Source organism: Helianthus annuus, chromosome 2, assembly GCF_002127325.2.
Source record: "Helianthus annuus cultivar XRQ/B chromosome 2, HanXRQr2.0-SUNRISE, whole genome shotgun sequence".
NCBI classification, from domain to species: domain Eukaryota; kingdom Viridiplantae; phylum Streptophyta; class Magnoliopsida; order Asterales; family Asteraceae; genus Helianthus; species Helianthus annuus.
Window position 1 is genome coordinate 100,777,229 of NC_035434.2, and position 19,506 is coordinate 100,796,734.

Here is a 19,506-nt window from a genome sequence, read left to right on the forward strand (position 1 = left end):
ACATACGCCATGCCGCCCTTGTATTCCGCAGAATTAACAGCGGCTCTGCCTACGCCACCTCACCAACCAGTGGTCATGCCAGCAGGAATTATGAACGCTCCAGTCACGCCGGGAAATCAAGCTTATTTCCCTGGGTACTATTACGCACCCCCATATGGGTATTTACCCCCATACGGCAATTCAATGTACACTCCCCAGGGAGCCACGCAAGGCCATACACAACAATCGCCATACGCGGCTTATATGCCGCCTTGGTGGACCCTTCCAACGTCACAACCGGTTTACGCTAAAACTCCGCCAACATCGGAACCTGCTTATGGCAGAGGGAACACATCCCGACCTTGATTTTGTTGATGCATGGAATGTCTGTTGACTACGTCTACATTAAGTCTTAGGTCAAGATAGGTCAACATAGGAGCTTGAAAGTCAAATTAGGTCTTAATGTTGTAGTTTCGCTTTTATGTACATAGGTTAGAAGTAGTTCCGCTTATATGTACATATGGTTCCGCTCATATGGTCATCAGATAGTTCCGCTTATGTGTCATATGGAGGTTTCGCAGTAGTTCCGCTTATGTGTCACATGGTGGTTTCGCTTATATGGCATGTCATATAAGCGAAACTAGCTGCCCTATATATACCTCATGTGTGACTTTGTTATGTAACATTGAAGCGGAACAGGTTCATGCTTGTGGTAACGAAACTCTGTCAAATTGTAATCAGAAAGCATAAATAGAGAAGAAATTAAAGAGGAAAAGCTGTGTAACTTCATGTGCAATGATTCCGCCGTTGTATGTGAAGATGAACGTTCTCAACTGACTGTTTAGGGTCGGAACACGGTCCAACAAGTGGTATCAGAGCTCAGGACGAGGAGTTCATACTACTACAGCTTGATTCTACCGAATTCTCTGATTTCTACTCACTTTCTCTCATACTTTTTCGATTTGAACTGGTTTCTACGGTTGAAATGACCTGATTTTTGAGTATAACGTGTAAATCAGACAATTAACAAACCCTAGAAAGATTCAGGTTAAAACACGGCTTAAAAATGGTAAAAATTGGGTAAAAACCTAGTTCCGCTTATTCGGACATCGCAGGTTTCGCTCGAAATACATAGGCTTCGCTCGAAATAACTTGATAGTTTCGCTTATTCGAACAAGTTAGTTTCGCTTATTCGAACAAGTTAGTTTCACTTATTCGAACAAGTTAGTTTCGCTTATTTGAACAAGTTAGTTCCGCTCATTCGTACAGTGTAGTTCTGCTCATTCGTACATTGTAGTTTCGCTCATACGTACAGTGAGTAGTTCCACTTATCTTGACTTGCCGGAGTTCCCAGGTTGGTAAGCGTGGAACATGAATTGACACATTTCTTGAGAAATTTCACTTTGGTGATTTTTCGACTTACATGTTGTACTTGATTTTCTACAAGTGATGTTTGAGATTTAAAACTAATATTGTAAAATCTGTTAAGTGATTAAAGAAGAACAATGTGATGAAATAACCCCGAATTTACAAATGTTTGGCAAACAAACTAAGTTTTTTTTGGAAAAACCATTTTGATTAAAACAAACTTAAGTGTTTTGAAATCATAATGGGAAAATAGTTTGTTGTAAGGGGGAGTTTTGATTGTTTACGCCAGATGGATGGAGAATTGAAGTGATTCTCATCAAGTTGTCAATTTTGTATAGTTTGTTTATTTTCCTTGAAAATCAAAATTGAAACATATATTGATTTTAGGGGGAGAAAAATTTTAAAAAAAAATTAGAAAATTTGAAAATGTCAAAAACATTGAAAAATCAAAAATGAGTTTTGTTGCGAATAAGAGGAAATGATAGTAAATCAGTGGACTATCACGACATGCTAAAGATATGAAATGTCAAATGTGATAAACGGTTTCACTAATGATGTGTCGATAGGTTTTCACACATTTAGTAGATTTGTTCAGGATATAAACCTAAAATTTCAAACTTGTGAAATTCGTGGGGAACACTACTTGGATATATAGGTAACCCCTGAAATCTCGTTTGAAAGGTCCCGTATTCTGATATACTAGGTTTTTATACTCAATGATGTCTGGGGTATTATTCCGGGACTTCTGCTGAATGGAAGTTCTGACCTAGTCCTTGGATAATACTTTCCGCAAATGCTTGAAACATAGCATAAAACCTCAGCATGCAGATGAAACAATAAAATTGATAGTCGCTGCTATTGTAACTAAAAGATCCTCTAAAGGGGACATACTAAAAGTCGAAGCTGATATCTCTCTGCGGATTCGAAAGTATCGACCCGAGATCCCTCGGCCCTCGTATTACCTAATTTATGTACAGATATCATTGTAGTGTACTCACCTGTAAGACTGAATATTGAGATTCTGGATACGGGAGTATATTCAAGAGGTGGGACACATGAATGAGCTAAGTTCATAAGACATCTAAATCGTATCCTGAGTAAATTGAAATTTGTGTGAGAATTTAAGATGGATCAGTATATCGACAATCAAGGTGAATCGTTTATAACTTAAAATGAATAAAGCTTAACGGTGCTTGTGATTTGTCTCATAAACTGATATGATCCTCTTACACAAACTCACAAAAATATTGTTTGTATATATTTGTTTACCGCATTTCATTCAAAACAAAAATTCAAAAAGATTTTTGACAACTGATATTGAAGAGCTGATATTCATAATTCAAGTGCTAAACATGATGAACAGGATTGGGAGAATATGTTGAAAACTTTGAATGTCATATACGAATGTTTTTAAAAAAAATTGTATGCTTAGTTAATCAAGGTCATTCATTTGAACTTGATGTAACTAACATGTTTGTTGAATAAATGATGTCTACCAGTAAGTTTATTAAATTCAAATGTTATAAATTTGTGAAACTTATGTTGAGGTAGAGAATGTGCAGGTTAAACAGGTTTGAACTTCATCATTCCCACGGAAGCTAAATGTCAAAGCTTGAACAAGATATCTTAGATTCTAGCATATCGAGAGGGGGATTATGTGAAAGGGGGAGTCTGGATCAACTGTCAAAGGGGAGTTTGAAGATATAGCTAGGTTATGCTCCTAAACCTGTGAAGAAAGAATGCTTATGATGAGAAGACAGAAAGTTGGAGAAAAGACCAAGACTACAGACTCGGAGCTGAAGACTTCGTCAACATCCAAGGGGGAGTCTGTTGATGCATGGAATGTCTGTTGACTACGTCTACATTAAGTCTTAGGTCAAGATAGGTCAACATAGGAGCTTGAAAGTCAAATTAGGTCTTAATGTTGTAGTTTCGCTTTTATGTACATAGGTTAGAAGTAGTTCCGCTTATATGTACATATGGTTCCGCTCATATGGTCATCAGGTAGTTCCGCTTATGTGTCATATGGAGGTTTCGCAGTAGTTCCGCTTATGTGTCACATGGTGGTTTCGCTTAATAGGCATGTCATATAAGCGAAACTAGCTGCCCTACATATACCTCATGTGTGACTTCATTATGTAACGTTGGAGCGGAACAGGTTCATGCTTGTCGTAACGAAACTCTGTCAAATTGTAATCAGAAAGCATAAATAGAGAAGAAATTAAAGAGGAAAAGCTGTGTAACTTCATGTGCAATGATTCCGCCGTTGTATGTGAAGATGAACGTTCTCAACTGACTGTTTAGGGTCGGAACACGGTCCAACAAGTGGTATCTGTGACAACTCGAGTTTTCGACTTCCACTTTCGCATTACATGCACGATGACTTTGACTTGCTTGACTTGTAACTGTACACCTAGTGTTATAATAAAACGTATTGTGTTTGCATGTGTTGTGTTTGGTTGCATTACATGAAACCTTAAACCGTTCAATGCATGACCCGACGAATCAAGTGATTCGCCATGACCCGATCTCGACGAAACAAAGCCTGTTTCGCCAACTTGATCTCGACGAAACAAAGTCTGTTTCGCCGGCCCATCAGATTCGTCAAGCCCATTAAGGGCCCAGGACCATTATACGCGTATAAGTTATACGGAACCACTCCCTCCGTCACACTTTAGCTAAATCAGAAAAACCCTAGGGCTCTCTTTCTCTGTTGACGGCAACCTAGTGTCTCCGAAGTCTCGAACCGATCTAGTTGCTTCCCTGTTCGTTGCGGTTAGTGTTTATCTATGTGTGATTGCTTTTCTATATCATCAATTACTGTTCTTGTTTGAAATCATGAAGGAGCATGCCAGATTATGACTGTGTTCATGTTTTGTTTGATGGTTTTGACTAGGCTATGATCTATAGTATCAGTTTGATGTTTGCAAAACTTATTGATGTTATACGGATCAAATACACGTTAAATGTCATGAATCTGCCTACATAGTTATACCTTGGTAATCATGTGTTAATTTGACGATGATGTGCGATATTGAATGATTTCTTTATGATGATTCTGTACGATGATTAGATGATGATTCTGTGATTGATGATGATTGTATGATTGTATGATTGTTGACGGCTGTTAGCATGATTAGGGTTTCCTGTGATATTGCGTAACTGTTGAAATCGTAACTGATACTTGACGTAACTGAAACTGGTTTACGAAACGGAATTGTTGGCGAAACAGACAGGGTGTTTCGCCAAGTGGTAATCGACGGAACTGGATAGTGTTTCGCCAAGGGTAGTTGACGAAATAGAACTGTGTTTCGTCAACGGGTTGAGCGACGAAACAGAAAGTGTCTCGTCAAATAAGTGTTTCGCCAACCTGTGTTTCGCCGACTTGAATACTTTGCACAGTAACCTGACTTAACTCTGTTAGAAGTTAACTGGATAGATTAACTGCTGTTAAGTGATATGCATGACTTGTATGATATTGAATACATGTTTGGTACTTCTGTGATTATACCTATACGTGAACAATTTGGATATAAACTGATCATGTACACATGCGTACTCTAGGACTTGATTGATAAACTGTGAGCACATACTTAGCATACCGAGCAAACCAAGGTGAGTTCACACAGCCAAGGCATGGGGTTCCCAGGGTGGGAATGGGATTGGATGATTTATTTGCGTATACTCAGATGATAGATGTTTATGGTCCTCAGGGTGAGGATGGTAAATGATAAGATACGGCTAGACTAGTATACTAATTGAACTGATCTTCGCACACACGCCGGGGTTGGCCGCGATATTATGACTGATCTTCGCACACATGCCTTGGAAAGGCCGCGGACTATATACTAAAACTTCGCACACATGCCAGGGTGGCCGCGATACAAATATACATAGTCTAGAATACTTGAGAATTTTCCCTAATCTTCGCATACATGCCTAGAGGGCTGCGATACGAACTAATACGATACATGACCTAATGAACAAACGCAATGCTTACTATACCATTACTATTACTGAACTATTGAATGTGAACTCGCTCAACTAGTTGTTGACTCTCTGCTGCATGCCTTGCAGGACCTTAGGTACTTATGGAGCTTGCACAAGGAGGAGCAGGTCGTTGTGGGCACGGATCGTGAATGTTTCGTTAAAACACTTTATGACATTTCGTACTTTATTATGTTGGGTTTTATTTATACGCTTCCGCTAAACAATGATAACATACTTATATTTTGAACACCTTTCATAATGGTGGTTGAATGACATTTACTTTTACTTATTAATTACATGTTCAATATGATTGGTGGCTTGATCCTGGTCATGTCACGCCTCCAAGCGGTGGTACTCCGCGGGTGGATTTTGGGGGTGTGACAGATTGGTATCAGAGCCATTGGTTATAAAGAACTTGGTTTTAATATGGGAAAAACGTTTTTATTAAAACCAAACTATAACCAGAACAGTGCTCTCAACGATCCACAACGACGCTTCGCTCCACGTGCAAGACTCAACATCCTAGGTAATAAGGTTTATGTTTATTACCTGCTTGCTAGAACTACATAGAACTTTGCTCGTAGTATGCTAGATTACATTGCTTACTATTCGTTATTACCTGAGAATAACTATGTGCTTACACTCTTCTGTAATCGCACTACTCGCGAACCTTTCTCACTTACTCTACTTTTACTATGAAAATCATGTCTGGACGTGTGAACATGACTCAAGCCCAGTTGACGGCTCTTATCAATGAACGAGTAGCTGCGACACTTGCAGCTGCACAAGCAGGTAGTATACCCTGCGGATGGGATACACACTAGGATCTTTGAATCCTACATTCCTAAATCAACCTTTGTATTTAATATTGTCCTATTCTATGCACAATAGGTCAAAACGCTCCACAACCTGTCTGCACCTTCAAGAACTTCATGGACTGTCGTCCAAGCACATTCAGTGGCACGGAAGGAGCAGTGGGACTACTCCATTGGTTTGAGAAGCTTGAGTCGGTATTCGAGATGTGTGAATGCCCTGAGGCTCGCAGGGTCAAGTACGCCACTGGTACTTTGGAAGGAATCGCGTTAACTTGGTGGAACGCGCAAGTACAGATCCTAGGGTTGGCAGCTGCTAACGCCACCCCTTGGAACGATTTCAAGGAGCTGATTAAACGTGAATACTGCACACGGGAAGACATCCACAAGTTGGAAGACGAGTTTTACCATTTGAAGATGACTGGGTCAGAGATTGAAGCTTATACCAAAAGGTCAAACGAGCTGGCCGTGCTGTGTCCAACGATGGTGGACCCTCCAATCAAGCGCATTGAGTTGTATCTCAAGGGGTTAGCACCAGAAATCCAGAGCCATGTGACATCGGCTAATCTTGACAACATCTAGGCTATTCAGCGCCTTGCTCATCGCATTACGGATCAGGCAGTAGAGCAGAACAAGCTGCCAAAACGCATCAGTGCTACCACTACTGCTGTTACTACTTCTGCTACTCCCAGTGACAACAAAAGAAAATGGGATGGGGATTCCAGCAAGGGATCAGCTTCAGTTCAGTCACAGGTTCAGCAGCGAAAGACTGACAGTTATCAGAGTCCCAGTCAGCACTCTTCAGGCAATCAGGGGCAGGGTGGATATCGGGGAATTCACCCACTATGTAATAAGTGCAACAGACACCACAGTGGACGGTGTCGTAAGGAACGTTGTCAGAGATGCCTCAAGTTAGGGCATGAAGCTAAAGACTGCAGGAGTGCGCGACCTGCAAATCAGAACCAGCAACTACAACTACCAGCTCCACAGAACCAACAGCAGCAGCCACAGCGTGGAAACCGAGGGTGTTTCCAGTGTGGGGCAGAAGGTCATTTCAAACGTGATTGCCCTCAATTGAACCAGAACCAGAATCGCAACAACAACAACAACCAGGGCAACAGGAACAACAACAACGGGGGAAACAACAACAACAATGGCAACGAAGCTCGGGGTCGTGCTTTCGTGCTGGGTCGGGACGACGCAATGAATGATCCCAATGTGGTTATGGGTAAGTTTCTTCTCGACGATATTTATGTTACTGTCTTATTTGATTCGGGTGCGGATACAAGTTATATATCGTTAAAAGTGAGTAAAATGTTAAAACGTACACCAACATCCCTAAACATCAAACATGTCGTAGAGTTAGCAAATGGTAAAAGTGTAGAAGCCGCGCATGTAGTCAAGGGTTGTAGCATCGTTTTAGCTGGTCAGACCTTCTCGATTGATCTTATACCCATAGTTTTGGGTAGTTTCGACATCGTCATCAGTATGGATTGGTTATCCCAACATCACGCAGAAATTTTATGCAAAGAAAAGATAGTTCGCATTCCTCGTTCTGGCAAGGAACCTCTGAAGTTCAAGGTGACAAGAGTGGTGCTGTGGTTAGCATCATCTCTTTCTTGAAGGCTCAGAAATGTTTACGAAAGGGGCACACTGCCATCTTGGCACTTGTTACTGATACATCAGCGAAAGAAAAGAAGTTGGAGGATATTCCAGTAGTACGCGACTTTCCTCAGGTGTTTCCTGAAGATTTACCTGGGCTACCGCCTCATCGCCAGGTCGAATTCCAGATTGAGTTAGCTCCTGGAGCAGCACCAATAGCCCGCGCACCGTATCGTTTGGCTCCAACTGAACTGGAAGAACTGTCAAAGCAACTACAAGAGCTCTTGGAAAGGGGCTTCATTCGTCCAAGCTCTTCGCCTTGCGGAGCTCCAGTGTTATTCGTGAAAAAGAAGGACGGTACTTTCAGGATGTGCATAGACTACCGGGAACTCAACAAGGTGACGGTGAAGAACCGTTATCCTCTTCCACGTATAGACGACTTGTTCGACCAGCTGCAAGGGTCGAGTTACTACTCCATGATAGACTTGAGGTCAGGGTATCATCAGCTGAGAGTCCTGGATGAGGACGTCTCCAAAACCGCATTCAGAACTCACTACGGTCACTACGAGTTTCTTGTTATGCCATTCGGGTTAACGAACGTGCCTGCTGTATTTATGGATTTGATGAACAGGGTGTGCAAGCCGTATCTAGACAAGTTCGTTATTGTCTTCATCGACGACATTCTGATTTACTCCAAGAGTCAGGAGGAACACGAGCAGCATTTACGATTGATCTTGGAACTGCTACGAAAGGAACAGTTGTACGCCAAGTTTTCAAAATGTGACTTCTGGCTTCGTGAAGTCCACTTCCTAGGCCATGTGGTAAACAAGGATGAGATTCATGTTGATCCATCCAAGGTGGATTCAATCAGGAATTGGCCTGCGCCTCGCACTCCAACGGAAATACGCCAATTCTTGGGTTTGGCGGGTTACTACAGGCGATTTATCAAAGACTTTTCGAAGATCGCACAGCCGCTTACACTACTGACACAGAAGGGTGTCACCTACCGTTGGGGAGATTCCCAGGAAACTGCTTTCCAGTACTTAAAGGATAGGCTTTGCAGTGCACCTATTCTCTCATTGCCAGAGGGCACGGATTGTGACGCGTCGATACAGGGTCTTGGGTGTGTATTGATGCAACGGGATAAAGTTATTGCTTACGCCTCGCGGCAACTCAAGGTTCATGAACGGAACTACACGACGCACGATCTAGAGCTGGGAGCTGTTGTTTTCGCGCTTAAGATATGGCGACACTACCTGTACGGTACCAAGTGCACAATTTACACCGATCACAGGAGTCTCGAGCATATCCTTAAGCAAAAGGATTTAAACATGCGTCAACGAAGGTGGGTCGAACTTCTGAACGATTACGAATGCGCCATCAAGTACCATCCAGGCAAAGCCAATGTTGTGGCTGATGCCCTCAGTCGGAAAGATAATACACCTAGGCGTGTACGAGCTTTGCAACTCACCATTCAGTCCAGTCTTCCTACACAGATACGAACTGCTCAGATTGAAGCATTGAAACCCGAAAATGTCAAGGCTGAAGCCTTACGCGGCTCAAGGCAACGATTGGAGCTGAAGGAAGACGGCGCCTACTATGTAATGGGGCGTATTTGGGTCCCACTTTATGGTGGTTTACGAGAGCTTGTGATGGATGAAGCACACAAGTCTCGCTACTCGGTACATCCAGGATCGGATAAAATGTACCACGATCTCAAAACAACATACTGGTGGCCTGGCATGAAAACCCACATCGCGACTTACGTTGGCAAGTGTTTGACATGTGCAAAAGTCAAAGTGAAGTATCAGAAACCAGCGGGCCTACTTCAGCAACCCAAGATACCGCAATGGAAATGGGAAGAAATTTCCATGGATTTTGTTACAGGCCTACCTAGATCCCATCGTGGGAATGATACTATATGGATGATCGTGGATCGACTCACCAAGTCTGCACACTTCCTGGCTATCAAGGAAACGGATAAGTTCTCCACTCTCACAGACGTTTATCTTAAAGAAGTTGTTTCGAGGCACGGGGTGCCCACCTCCATCATTTCGGATCGGGATGCACGATTCACGTCAGAGCTATGGCAAGCGATGCACGATTCACATGAGCACAACATATCATCCTCAGTCGGATGGGCAGTCTGAGCGCACGATCCAGACTCTCGAAGACATGCTTCGGGCATGCGTCATCGACTTCGGCAACAGCTGGGAAAAGCATCTCCCTTTGGTGGAGTTCTCATACAATAACAGTTATCACACCAGCATACAAGCCGCTATGTTCGAGGCATTGTACGGGCGTAAATGCCGGTCACCTCTCTGTTGGGCAGAGGTGGGGGATAGTCAGATCACGGGTCCAGAGATTGTAGTGGACGCCACGGAAAAGATTGCGCAGATACGGCAACGTATGGCGGCAGCTCGCGACCGTCAGAAAAGCTACGCGGATAAGCGTAGGAAACCGTTGGAATTTCAGGTCGGGGACCGGGTTTTACTTAAAGTTTCACCCTGGAAGGGTGTGGTTCGCTTTGGCAAGCGAGGCAAACTAAATCCGCGGTACGTTGGACCGTTTGAGATCATTGAGAAGATTGGCAAAGTGGCATACAAGCTAAACTTACCAGCTGAACTCGGTGCAGTTCACAATGTCTTTCACGTGTCGAATCTGAAGAAGTGCCTGTCAGATGAGACCCTCATAGTTCCCTTGAAGGAGCTCACTATCGACGAGCGGTTGCAGTTCGTCGAGGAACCTGTTGAAATCACGGACCAGGATGTTAAGGTCCTCAAGAACACGAGAATCCCTCTTGTTTGCGTTCGTTGGAACTCCCGTCGCGGCCCAGAGTTCACCTGGGAGCGTGAAGATAGAATGAAACTCAAGTATCCCCAGTTATTCGGAACCAATGCAACCACTACTGAGGCTGAAGCTACTACTGCAGAATTTCGGGACGAAATTCCAAATCAACGGGGGGATGATGTGGCACCCCAGGAAAACCAGTGAACGATACAACTTACCTAGCTTCCTCAGTAACCACATGCTAAATTTCGGGACGAAATTTCTTTTAAGTTGGGGATAATGTGACAACTCGAGTTATCGACTTCCACTTTCGCATTACATGCACGATGACTTTGACTTGCTTGACTTGTAACTGTACACCTAGTGTTATAATAAAACGTATTGTGCTTGCATGTTTTGTGTTTGGTTGCATTACATGAAACCTTAAACCGTTCAATGCATGACCCGACGAATCAAGTGATTCGCCATGACCCGATCTCGACGAAACAAAGCCTGTTTCGCCAACTTGATCTCGACGAAACAAAGTCTGTTTCGCCGGCCCATCAGATTCGTCAAGCCCATTAAGGGCCCAGGACCATTATACGCGTATAAGTTATACGGAACCACTCCCTCCGTCACACTTTAGCTAAATCAGAAAAACCCTAGGGCTCTCTTTCTCTGTTGACGGCAACCTAGTGTCTCCGAAGTCTCGAACCGATCTAGTTGCTTCCCTGTTCGTTGCGGTTAGTGTTTATCTATGTGTGATTGCTTTTCTATATCATCAATTACTGTTCTTGTTTGAAATCATGAAGGAGCATGCCAGATTATGACTGTGTTCATGTTTTGTTTGATGGTTTTGACTAGGCTATGATCTATAGTGTCAGTTTGATGTTTGCAAAACTTATTGATGTTATACGGATCAAATACACGTTAAATGTCATGAATCTGCCTACATAGTTATACCTTGGTAATCATGTGTTAATTTGATGATGATGTGCGGTATTGAATGATTTCTTTATGATGATTCTGTACGATGATTAGATGATGATTCTGTGATTGATGATGATTGTATGATTGTATGATTGTTGACGGCTGTTAGCATGATTAGGGTTTCCTGTGATATTGCGTAACTATTGAAATCGTAACTGATACTTGACGTAACTGAAACTGGTTTACGAAACGGAATTGTTGGCGAAACAGACAGGGTGTTTCGCCAAGTGGTAATCGACGGAACTGGATAGTGTTTCGCCAAGGGTAGTTGACGAAACAGAACTGTGTTTCGTCAACGGGTTGAGCGACGAAACAGAAAGTGTCTCGTCAAATAAGTGTTTCGCCAACCTGTGTTTCGCCGACTTGAATACTTTGCACAGTAACCTGACTTAACTCTGTTAGAAGTTAACTGGATAGATTAACTGCTGTTAAGTGATATGCATGACTTGTATGATATTGAATACATGTTTGGTACTTCTGTGATTATACCTATACGTGAACAATTTGGATATAAACTGATCATGTACACATGCGTACTCTAGGACTTGATTGATAAACTGTGAGCACATACTTAGCATACCGAGCAAACCAAGGTGAGTTCACACAGCCAAGGCATGGGGTTCCCAGGGTGGGAATGGGATTGGATGATTTATTTGCGTATACTCAGATGATAGATGTTTATGGTCCTCAGGGTGAGGATGGTAAATGATAAGATACGGCTAGACTAGTATACTAATTGAACTGATCTTCGCACACACGCCGGGGTTGGCCGCGATATTATGACTGATCTTCGCACACATGCCTTGGAAAGGCCGCGGACTATATACTAAAACTTCGCACACATGCCAGGGTGGCCGCGATACAAATATACATAGTCTAGAATACTTGAGAATTTTCCCTAATATTCGCATACATGCCTAGAGGGCTGCGATACGAACTAATACGATACATGACCTAATGAACAAACGCAATGCTTACTATACCATTACTATTACTGAACTATTGAATGTGAACTCGCTCAACTAGTTGTTGACTCTCTGCTGCATGCCTTGCAGGACCTTAGGTACTTATGGAGCTTGCACAAGGAGGAGCAGGTCGTTGTGGGCACGGATCGTGAATGTTTCGTTAAAACACTTTATGACATTTCGTACTTTATTATGTTGGGTTTTATTTATACGCTTCCGCTAAACAATGATAACATACTTATATTTTGAACACCTTTCATAATGGTGGTTGAATGACATTTACTTTTACTTATTAATTACATGTTCAATATGATTGGTGGCTTGATCCTGGTCATGTCACGCCTCCAAGCGGTGGTACTCCGCGGGTGGATTTTGGGGGTGTGACAGATTGGTATCAGAGCCATTGGTTATAAAGAACTTGGTTTTAATATGGGAAAAACGTTTTTATTAAAACCAGACTATAACCAGAACAGTGCTCTCAACGATCCACAACGACGCTTCGCTCCACGTGCAAGACTCAACATCCTAGGTAATAAGGTTTATGTTTATTACCTGCTTGCTAGAACTACATAGAACTTTGCTCGTAGTATGCTAGATTACATTGATTACTATTCGTTATTACCTGAGAATAACTATGTGCTTACACTCTTCTGTCATCGCACTACTCGCGAACCTTTCTCACTTACTCTACTTTTACTATGAAGATCATGTCTGGACGTGTGAACATGACTCAAGCCCAGTTGACGGCTCTTATCAATGAACGAGTAGCTGCGACACTTGCAGCTGCACAAGCAGGTAGTATACCCTGCGGATGGGATACACACTAGGATCTTTGAATCCTACATTCCTAAATCAACCTTTGTATTTAATATTGTCCTATTCTATGCACAATAGGTCAAAACGCTCCACAACCTGTCTGCACCTTCTAGAACTTCATGGACTGTCGTCCAAGCACATTCAGTGGCACGGAAGGAGCAGTGGGACTACTCCATTGGTTTGAGAAGCTTGAGTCGGTATTCGAGATGTGTGAATGCCCTGAGGCTCGCAGGGTCAAGTACGCCACTGGTACTTTGGAAGGAATCGCGTTAACTTGGTGGAACGCGCAAGTACAGATCCTAGGGTTGGCAGCTGCTAACGCCACCCCTTGGAACGATTTCAAGGAGCTGATTAAACGTGAATACTGCACACGGGAAGACATCCACAAGTTGGAAGACGAGTTTTACCATTTGAAGATGACTGGGTCAGAGATTGAAGCTTATACCAAAAGGTCAAACGAGCTGGCCGTGCTGTGTCCAACGATGGTGGACCCTCCAATCAAGCGCATTGAGTTGTATCTCAAGGGGTTAGCACTAGAAATCCAGAGCCATGTGACATCGGCTAATCTTGACAACATCCAGGCTATTCAGCGCCTTGCTCATCGCATTACGGATCAGGCAGTAGAGCAGAACAAGCTGCCAAAACGCATCAGTGCTACCACTACTGCTGTTACTACTTCTGCTACTCCCAGTGACAACAAAAGAAAATGGGATGGGGATTCCAGCAAGGGATCAGCTTCAGTTCAGTCACAGGTTCAGCAGCGAAAGACTGACAGTTATCAGAGTCCCAGTCAGCACTCTTCAGGCAATCAGGGGCAGGGTGGATATCGGGGAATTCACCCACTATGTAATAAGTGCAACAGACACCACAGTGGACGGTGTCGTAAGGAACGTTGTCAGAGATGCCTCAAGTTAGGGCATGAAGCTAAAGACTGCAGGAGTGCGCGACCTGCAAATCAGAACCAGCAACTACAACTACCAGCTCCACAGAACCAACAGCAGCAGCCACAACGTGGAAACCGAGGGTGTTTCCAGTGTGGGGCAGAAGGTCAATTCAAACGTGATTGCCCTCAATTGAACCAGAACCAGAATCGCAACAACAACAACAACCAGGGCAACGGGAACAACAACAACGGGGGAAACAACAACAACAATGGCAACGAAGCTCGGGGTCGTGCTTTCGTGCTAGGTCGGGGCGACGCAATGAATGATCCCAATGTGGTTATGGGTAAGTTTCTTCTCGACGATATTTATGTTACTGTCTTATTTGATTCGGGTGCGGATACAAGTTATATATCGTTAAAAGTGAGTAAAATGTTAAAACGTACACCAACATCCCTAAACATCAAACATGTCGTAGAGTTAGCAAATGGTAAAAGTGTAGAAGCCGCGCATGTAGTCAAGGGTTGTAGCATCGTTTTAGCTGGTCAGACCTTCTCGATTGATCTTATACCCATAGTTTTGGGTAGTTTCGACATCGTCATCAGTATGGATTGGTTATCCCAACATCACGCAGAAATTTTATGCAAAGAAAAGATAGTTCGCATTCCTCGTTCTGGCAAGGAACCTCTGAAGTTCAAGGTGACAAGAGTGGTGCTGTGGTTAGCATCATCTCTTTCTTGAAGGCTCAGAAATGTTTACGAAAGGGGCACACTGCCATCTTGGCACTTGTTACTGATACATCAGCGAAAGAAAAGAAGTTGGAGGATATTCCAGTAGTACGCGACTTTCCTCAGGTGTTTCCTGAAGATTTACCTGGGCTACCGCCTCATCGCCAGGTCGAATTCTAGATTGAGTTAGCTCCTGGAGCAGCACCAATAGCCCGCGCACCGTATCGTTTGGCTCCAACTGAACTGGAAGAACTGTCAAAGCAACTACAAGAGCTCTTGGAAAGGGGCTTCATTCGTCCAAGCTCTTCGCCTTGCGGAGCTCCAGTGTTATTCGTGAAAAAGAAGGACGGTACTTTCAGGATGTGCATAGACTACCGGGAACTCAACAAGGTGACGGTGAAGAACCGTTATCCTCTTCCACGTATAGACGACTTGTTCGACCAGCTGCAAGGGTCGAGTTACTACTCCATGATAGACTTGAGGTCAGGGTATCATCAGCTGAGAGTCCGGGATGAGGACGTCTCCAAAACCGCATTCAGAACTCGCTACGGTCACTACGAGTTTCTTGTTATGCCATTCGGGTTAACGAACGTGCCTGCTGTATTTATGGATTTGATGAACAGGGTGTGCAAGCCGTATCTAGACAAGTTCGTTATTGTCTTCATCGACGACATTCTGATTTACTCCAAGAGTCAGGAGGAACACGAGCAGCATTTACGATTGATCTTGGAACTGCTACGAAAGGAACAGTTGTACGCCAAGTTTTCAAAATGTGACTTCTGGCTTCGTGAAGTCCACTTCCTAGGCCATGTGGTAAACAAGGATGGGATTCATGTTGATCCATCCAAGGTGGATTCAATCAGGAATTGGCCTGCGCCTCGCACTCCAACGGAAATACGCCAATTCTTGGGTTTGGCGGGTTACTACAGGCGATTTATCAAAGACTTTTCGAAGATCGCACAGCCGCTTACACTACTGACACAGAAGGGTGTCACCTACCGTTGGGGAGATTCCCAGGAAACCGCTTTCCAGTACTTAAAGGATAGGCTTTGCAGTGCACCTATTCTCTCATTGCCAGAGGGCACGGATTGTGACGCGTCGATACAGGGTCTTGGGTGTGTATTGATGCAACGGGATAAAGTTATTGCTTACGCCTCGCGGCAACTCAAGGTTCATGAACGGAACTACACGACGCACGATCTAGAGCTGGGAGCTGTTGTTTTCGCGCTTAAGATATGGCGACACTACCTGTACGGTACCAAGTGCACAATTTACACCGATCACAGGAGTCTCGAGCATATCCTTAAGCAAAAGGATTTAAACATGCGTCAACGAAGGTGGGTCGAACATATGATATATCATTCAAGTGATGAAAGAATTTCAAAATTTGTTGATGCTTTACCTTTGGAATGTGATAAATTCGTGAATAATCAAAAACGGAATTCTAGTTTGTCACACTATGATTTAAGAAGCTTTATCAATACAATTACAAGTCATAGGAGTGATGAAGATTCAAGAAAAAGGAAGTTATTGGATGAAATAAAAGAAGAATCAAGAAAGATAGATTTGGATGTAATCATTGAAATGAGAAAACGAATCAATGTGTGTTTTGAAGCAAAAAATGTTATGAAATACGATATTAAGAGGGGTTGTTATATTGATGAATACATGAATCCTCTTGATTTTGTTAAAATTTTCTGTGAAGGAACATACAAGATGGAAACAAAGAAAGAAGTTGATGTTGGAAAGATGAATGAAAAGGAGTAAACGACGACGAGTTGCTAAGAACACTTCATGGAAGGGATGGCGTACCTCCCACCATCGATGAAATACTGAGGATAGCCAAAGTGTACGTTATACAAGAAAAGGCCGTGGCTGCCAGTCACCCGGCCAACAGGAAAAAGGAGGCCCTGAAAAACCAAGAAGACAGAGAGCAACGAGGTTCTAAAGGTAAGGGTAGAGGAGACCGATACCAAAGGAGTGATAGGACGGACTCGCGGTATGACAGATCCCGAAACGCTTATTCAAGGAATGAGTCCTCTAAACAATGGTCCGACTACCCCAAACTGAGCAAGACACCAGCAGAGATCCTGGCTTCAGAGAACCTCAAGTTTAATCCTCCAAAGCCGCTGAAAGACAACCCCAACAAAGACACAAGCAAATATTGTGAGTACCAGAAAGGGAGCGGCCACCATACAAACGATTGCTTTCAGCTAAAGAAGCAGATTGAATACTTTGTGAAAGCAGGTAAATTGGCACATCTAGTGAGGGATATAAAGCAGGGCCCGTCCCCCGTCAAGGAAGAAAACGATAAGGCGGCGGGAAAAAGACCACGAGAGCTAAATATAGTATACGCGGATACGGGAAAAGGTGCACAGTGGAGTTTCTCCACGCTCAAACCCTGGATGTTAGCGACCATGACCATCGAGCCTCGCGTAGAAGACTTGCACCTCACCACGGATGCTCTGATCATATCCGATGTAGTAGGGGATTATCACATGAGAAGGATCCTGGTAGATACCGGAAGTTTAGAAGACATTATCTATGAGCACTGTTTTAATAGAATGCAACCAGATGACAAAAGGCTGCTTGAGTCGGTGCACGCCCCCATTAAAGGTTTCACAGGAGAAAAGGTTGACCCTAATGGTCAGATTACCTTTCCAGTCACAATCGGACAAGAGCCCCGAGAAATGACCATACACCTAACATTCCTCGTGGTACGTGCTGAGTCATACCATAATGTGATCATTGGAAGGTTCACCCTAGGAAAATTGGATGCTATAGTCTCCACGGCGCGAGGTTTCATGAAGTTTCCTACCCCGCGGGGTGTTGCAACGGTGTTTCGTGACAAACTAGGGGAGGTATTGAACACCAAAAGATGTTGCCAAGGACCTATCGGGGCCATCGGCCCGGAAAGATGGGTATTTAAGCACACACCATCCGGATCAGACAGTTACGATAGGATACAGCCTCTCCCCTGAGGTTAAAAACGATTTGAAACAGCTGCTGAGAAGGAATGTAGATATCTTTGCTTTCGAACATTCCAACATGACGGGAGTACCCCGCGATAAGGCAGAACACAAGCTAGAAACACTCCCCGGTATTAAGCCAGTCGCACAAGGTAAGCGTAGTATGGTTCCGGATCGAAAGGCAGCGGTTGTCAGAGAGGTACGAAAGTTGGTGGAAGCCGGAATCCTCAGAGAAACACAGTATCATACATGGGTATCAAACCCTGTGATGGTAAAGAAACCCGACGGCACATGGCGGATGTGCATTGATTTCAAAGACCTGAACAAAGCATGCCCCAAAGACACGTACCCACTACCCGAGATGGACTTCAAGGTTGACTCCCTGGTCCCTTATAGGTATAAGTGTTTTTTAGACGCCTATAAAGGGTATCACCAGATCAAGATGTCCAAAGAAGATGAAGAAAAAACGGCGTTTCACACTGACGTAGGCATCTTTTGTTACACTAAGATGCCTTTCGGCTTACGAAACGCCGGGGCCACTTACCAGCGACTCATGGATAAAGCCTTCGAAACACAAATCGGTAGAAATTAAGAAGTATATGTTGATGATCTGGTAATCAAGAGTAGGGAAGAAAAACAAATGCTGGAAGACATTGAAGAAACTTTCCAAAGGGTCAGAAAATACAATATCAAACTCAACCCCAAGAAATGTTCTTTCGGGGTAGAGGAAGGAAAGTTCTTGGGCGTGGTAGTCACCCGGGACGGCTTTAAAGCTAACCCGGAAAAGGTAGCCGCCATAACGCGGATGCCCTCTCCCAGGACTTTGAAAGAAGCGCAAGCGCTAAACGGGCGTTTTGTGGCTATAAACAGATTCTTAGCAAGGCATGCCGAAAGATCTTTGCCATTCATAAAGACACTAAAAGATTGCCTCAACAAGAAGAATTTCAAATGGACTGGCGAAGCGGAAGAAGCCCTACAAGACATGAAACGCTTCATCGAAAAATTACCCATGTTGACATTGCCATTCCCTAACGAAGTGCTTAAAATGTATTTGGCGGCAGCCCATGATATGGTAAGCGCGGTACTCATGGTGGAAAGAGATGGGAAGCAAACACCCATATATTACATCAGCCGGGTGTTGGCGGGACCCGAAACGCGATATCCAACCCTAGAAAAGTTGGTACTAGCATTGGTTCACGCCACCCGGCGATTGCGAAGGTATTTTCAAGCGCACTGCGTACAGGTCTTGACGAATTACCCGCTGCAGCAAATTTTGCACAAACCAGAAATCTCTGGAAGATTGGCCAAATGGGCGATTGAATTAGGAGCTTTGGATATCGAATATCGAAAACGAACAGCAGTCAAAGGGCAAGTGATCGCCGACTTCTTGGCCGAAATCCCTGATGGAGAAACTATAGTGGACCCCGCTATCCAGGACATCCCGGAATCCAGTACTGCCCGGCAAACCTGGAAACTTTACACTGACGGATCATCTAGTGGAAAAGGGTCCGGGGCAGGTCTAATGTTGATAAGCCCAGACGAAATAAGACTAATGTACGCCTTACATTTCGATTTCGAATGTTCCAACAATGAAGTAGAATACGAAGCGCTACTCGCAGGGTTGAGAATGGCCCAAT

General features: G+C 43.7%; 1 protein-coding gene across 1 annotated transcript; it reads left to right on the forward strand.

Annotated features, from left to right (window-relative positions):
• The first annotated feature begins 16,223 nt into the window (after positions 1 to 16,223).
• LOC110892526 lies at positions 16,224 to 17,881 on the forward strand. Its single transcript, XM_022139687.1, has 2 exons — positions 16,224 to 16,347; positions 16,662 to 17,881. Exons 1-2 carry the CDS (start codon positions 16,224 to 16,226, stop codon positions 17,879 to 17,881), a joined length of 1,344 nt encoding a protein of 447 aa, XP_021995379.1.
• Positions 17,882 to 19,506: the final 1,625 nt, after the last annotated feature.

Bases quoted from the DNA above. Each gene is read 5' to 3' on its own strand.
- LOC110892526 (XM_022139687.1), top strand. From the start codon at position 16,224: ATGCGTCAACGAAGGTGGGTCGAACATATGATATATCATTCAAGTGAT. The intron at 16,348-16,661 runs GTTTGTCACACT...ATGAATGAAAAG, and splicing joins TAATCAAAAACGGAATTCTA to GAGTAAACGACGACGAGTTG.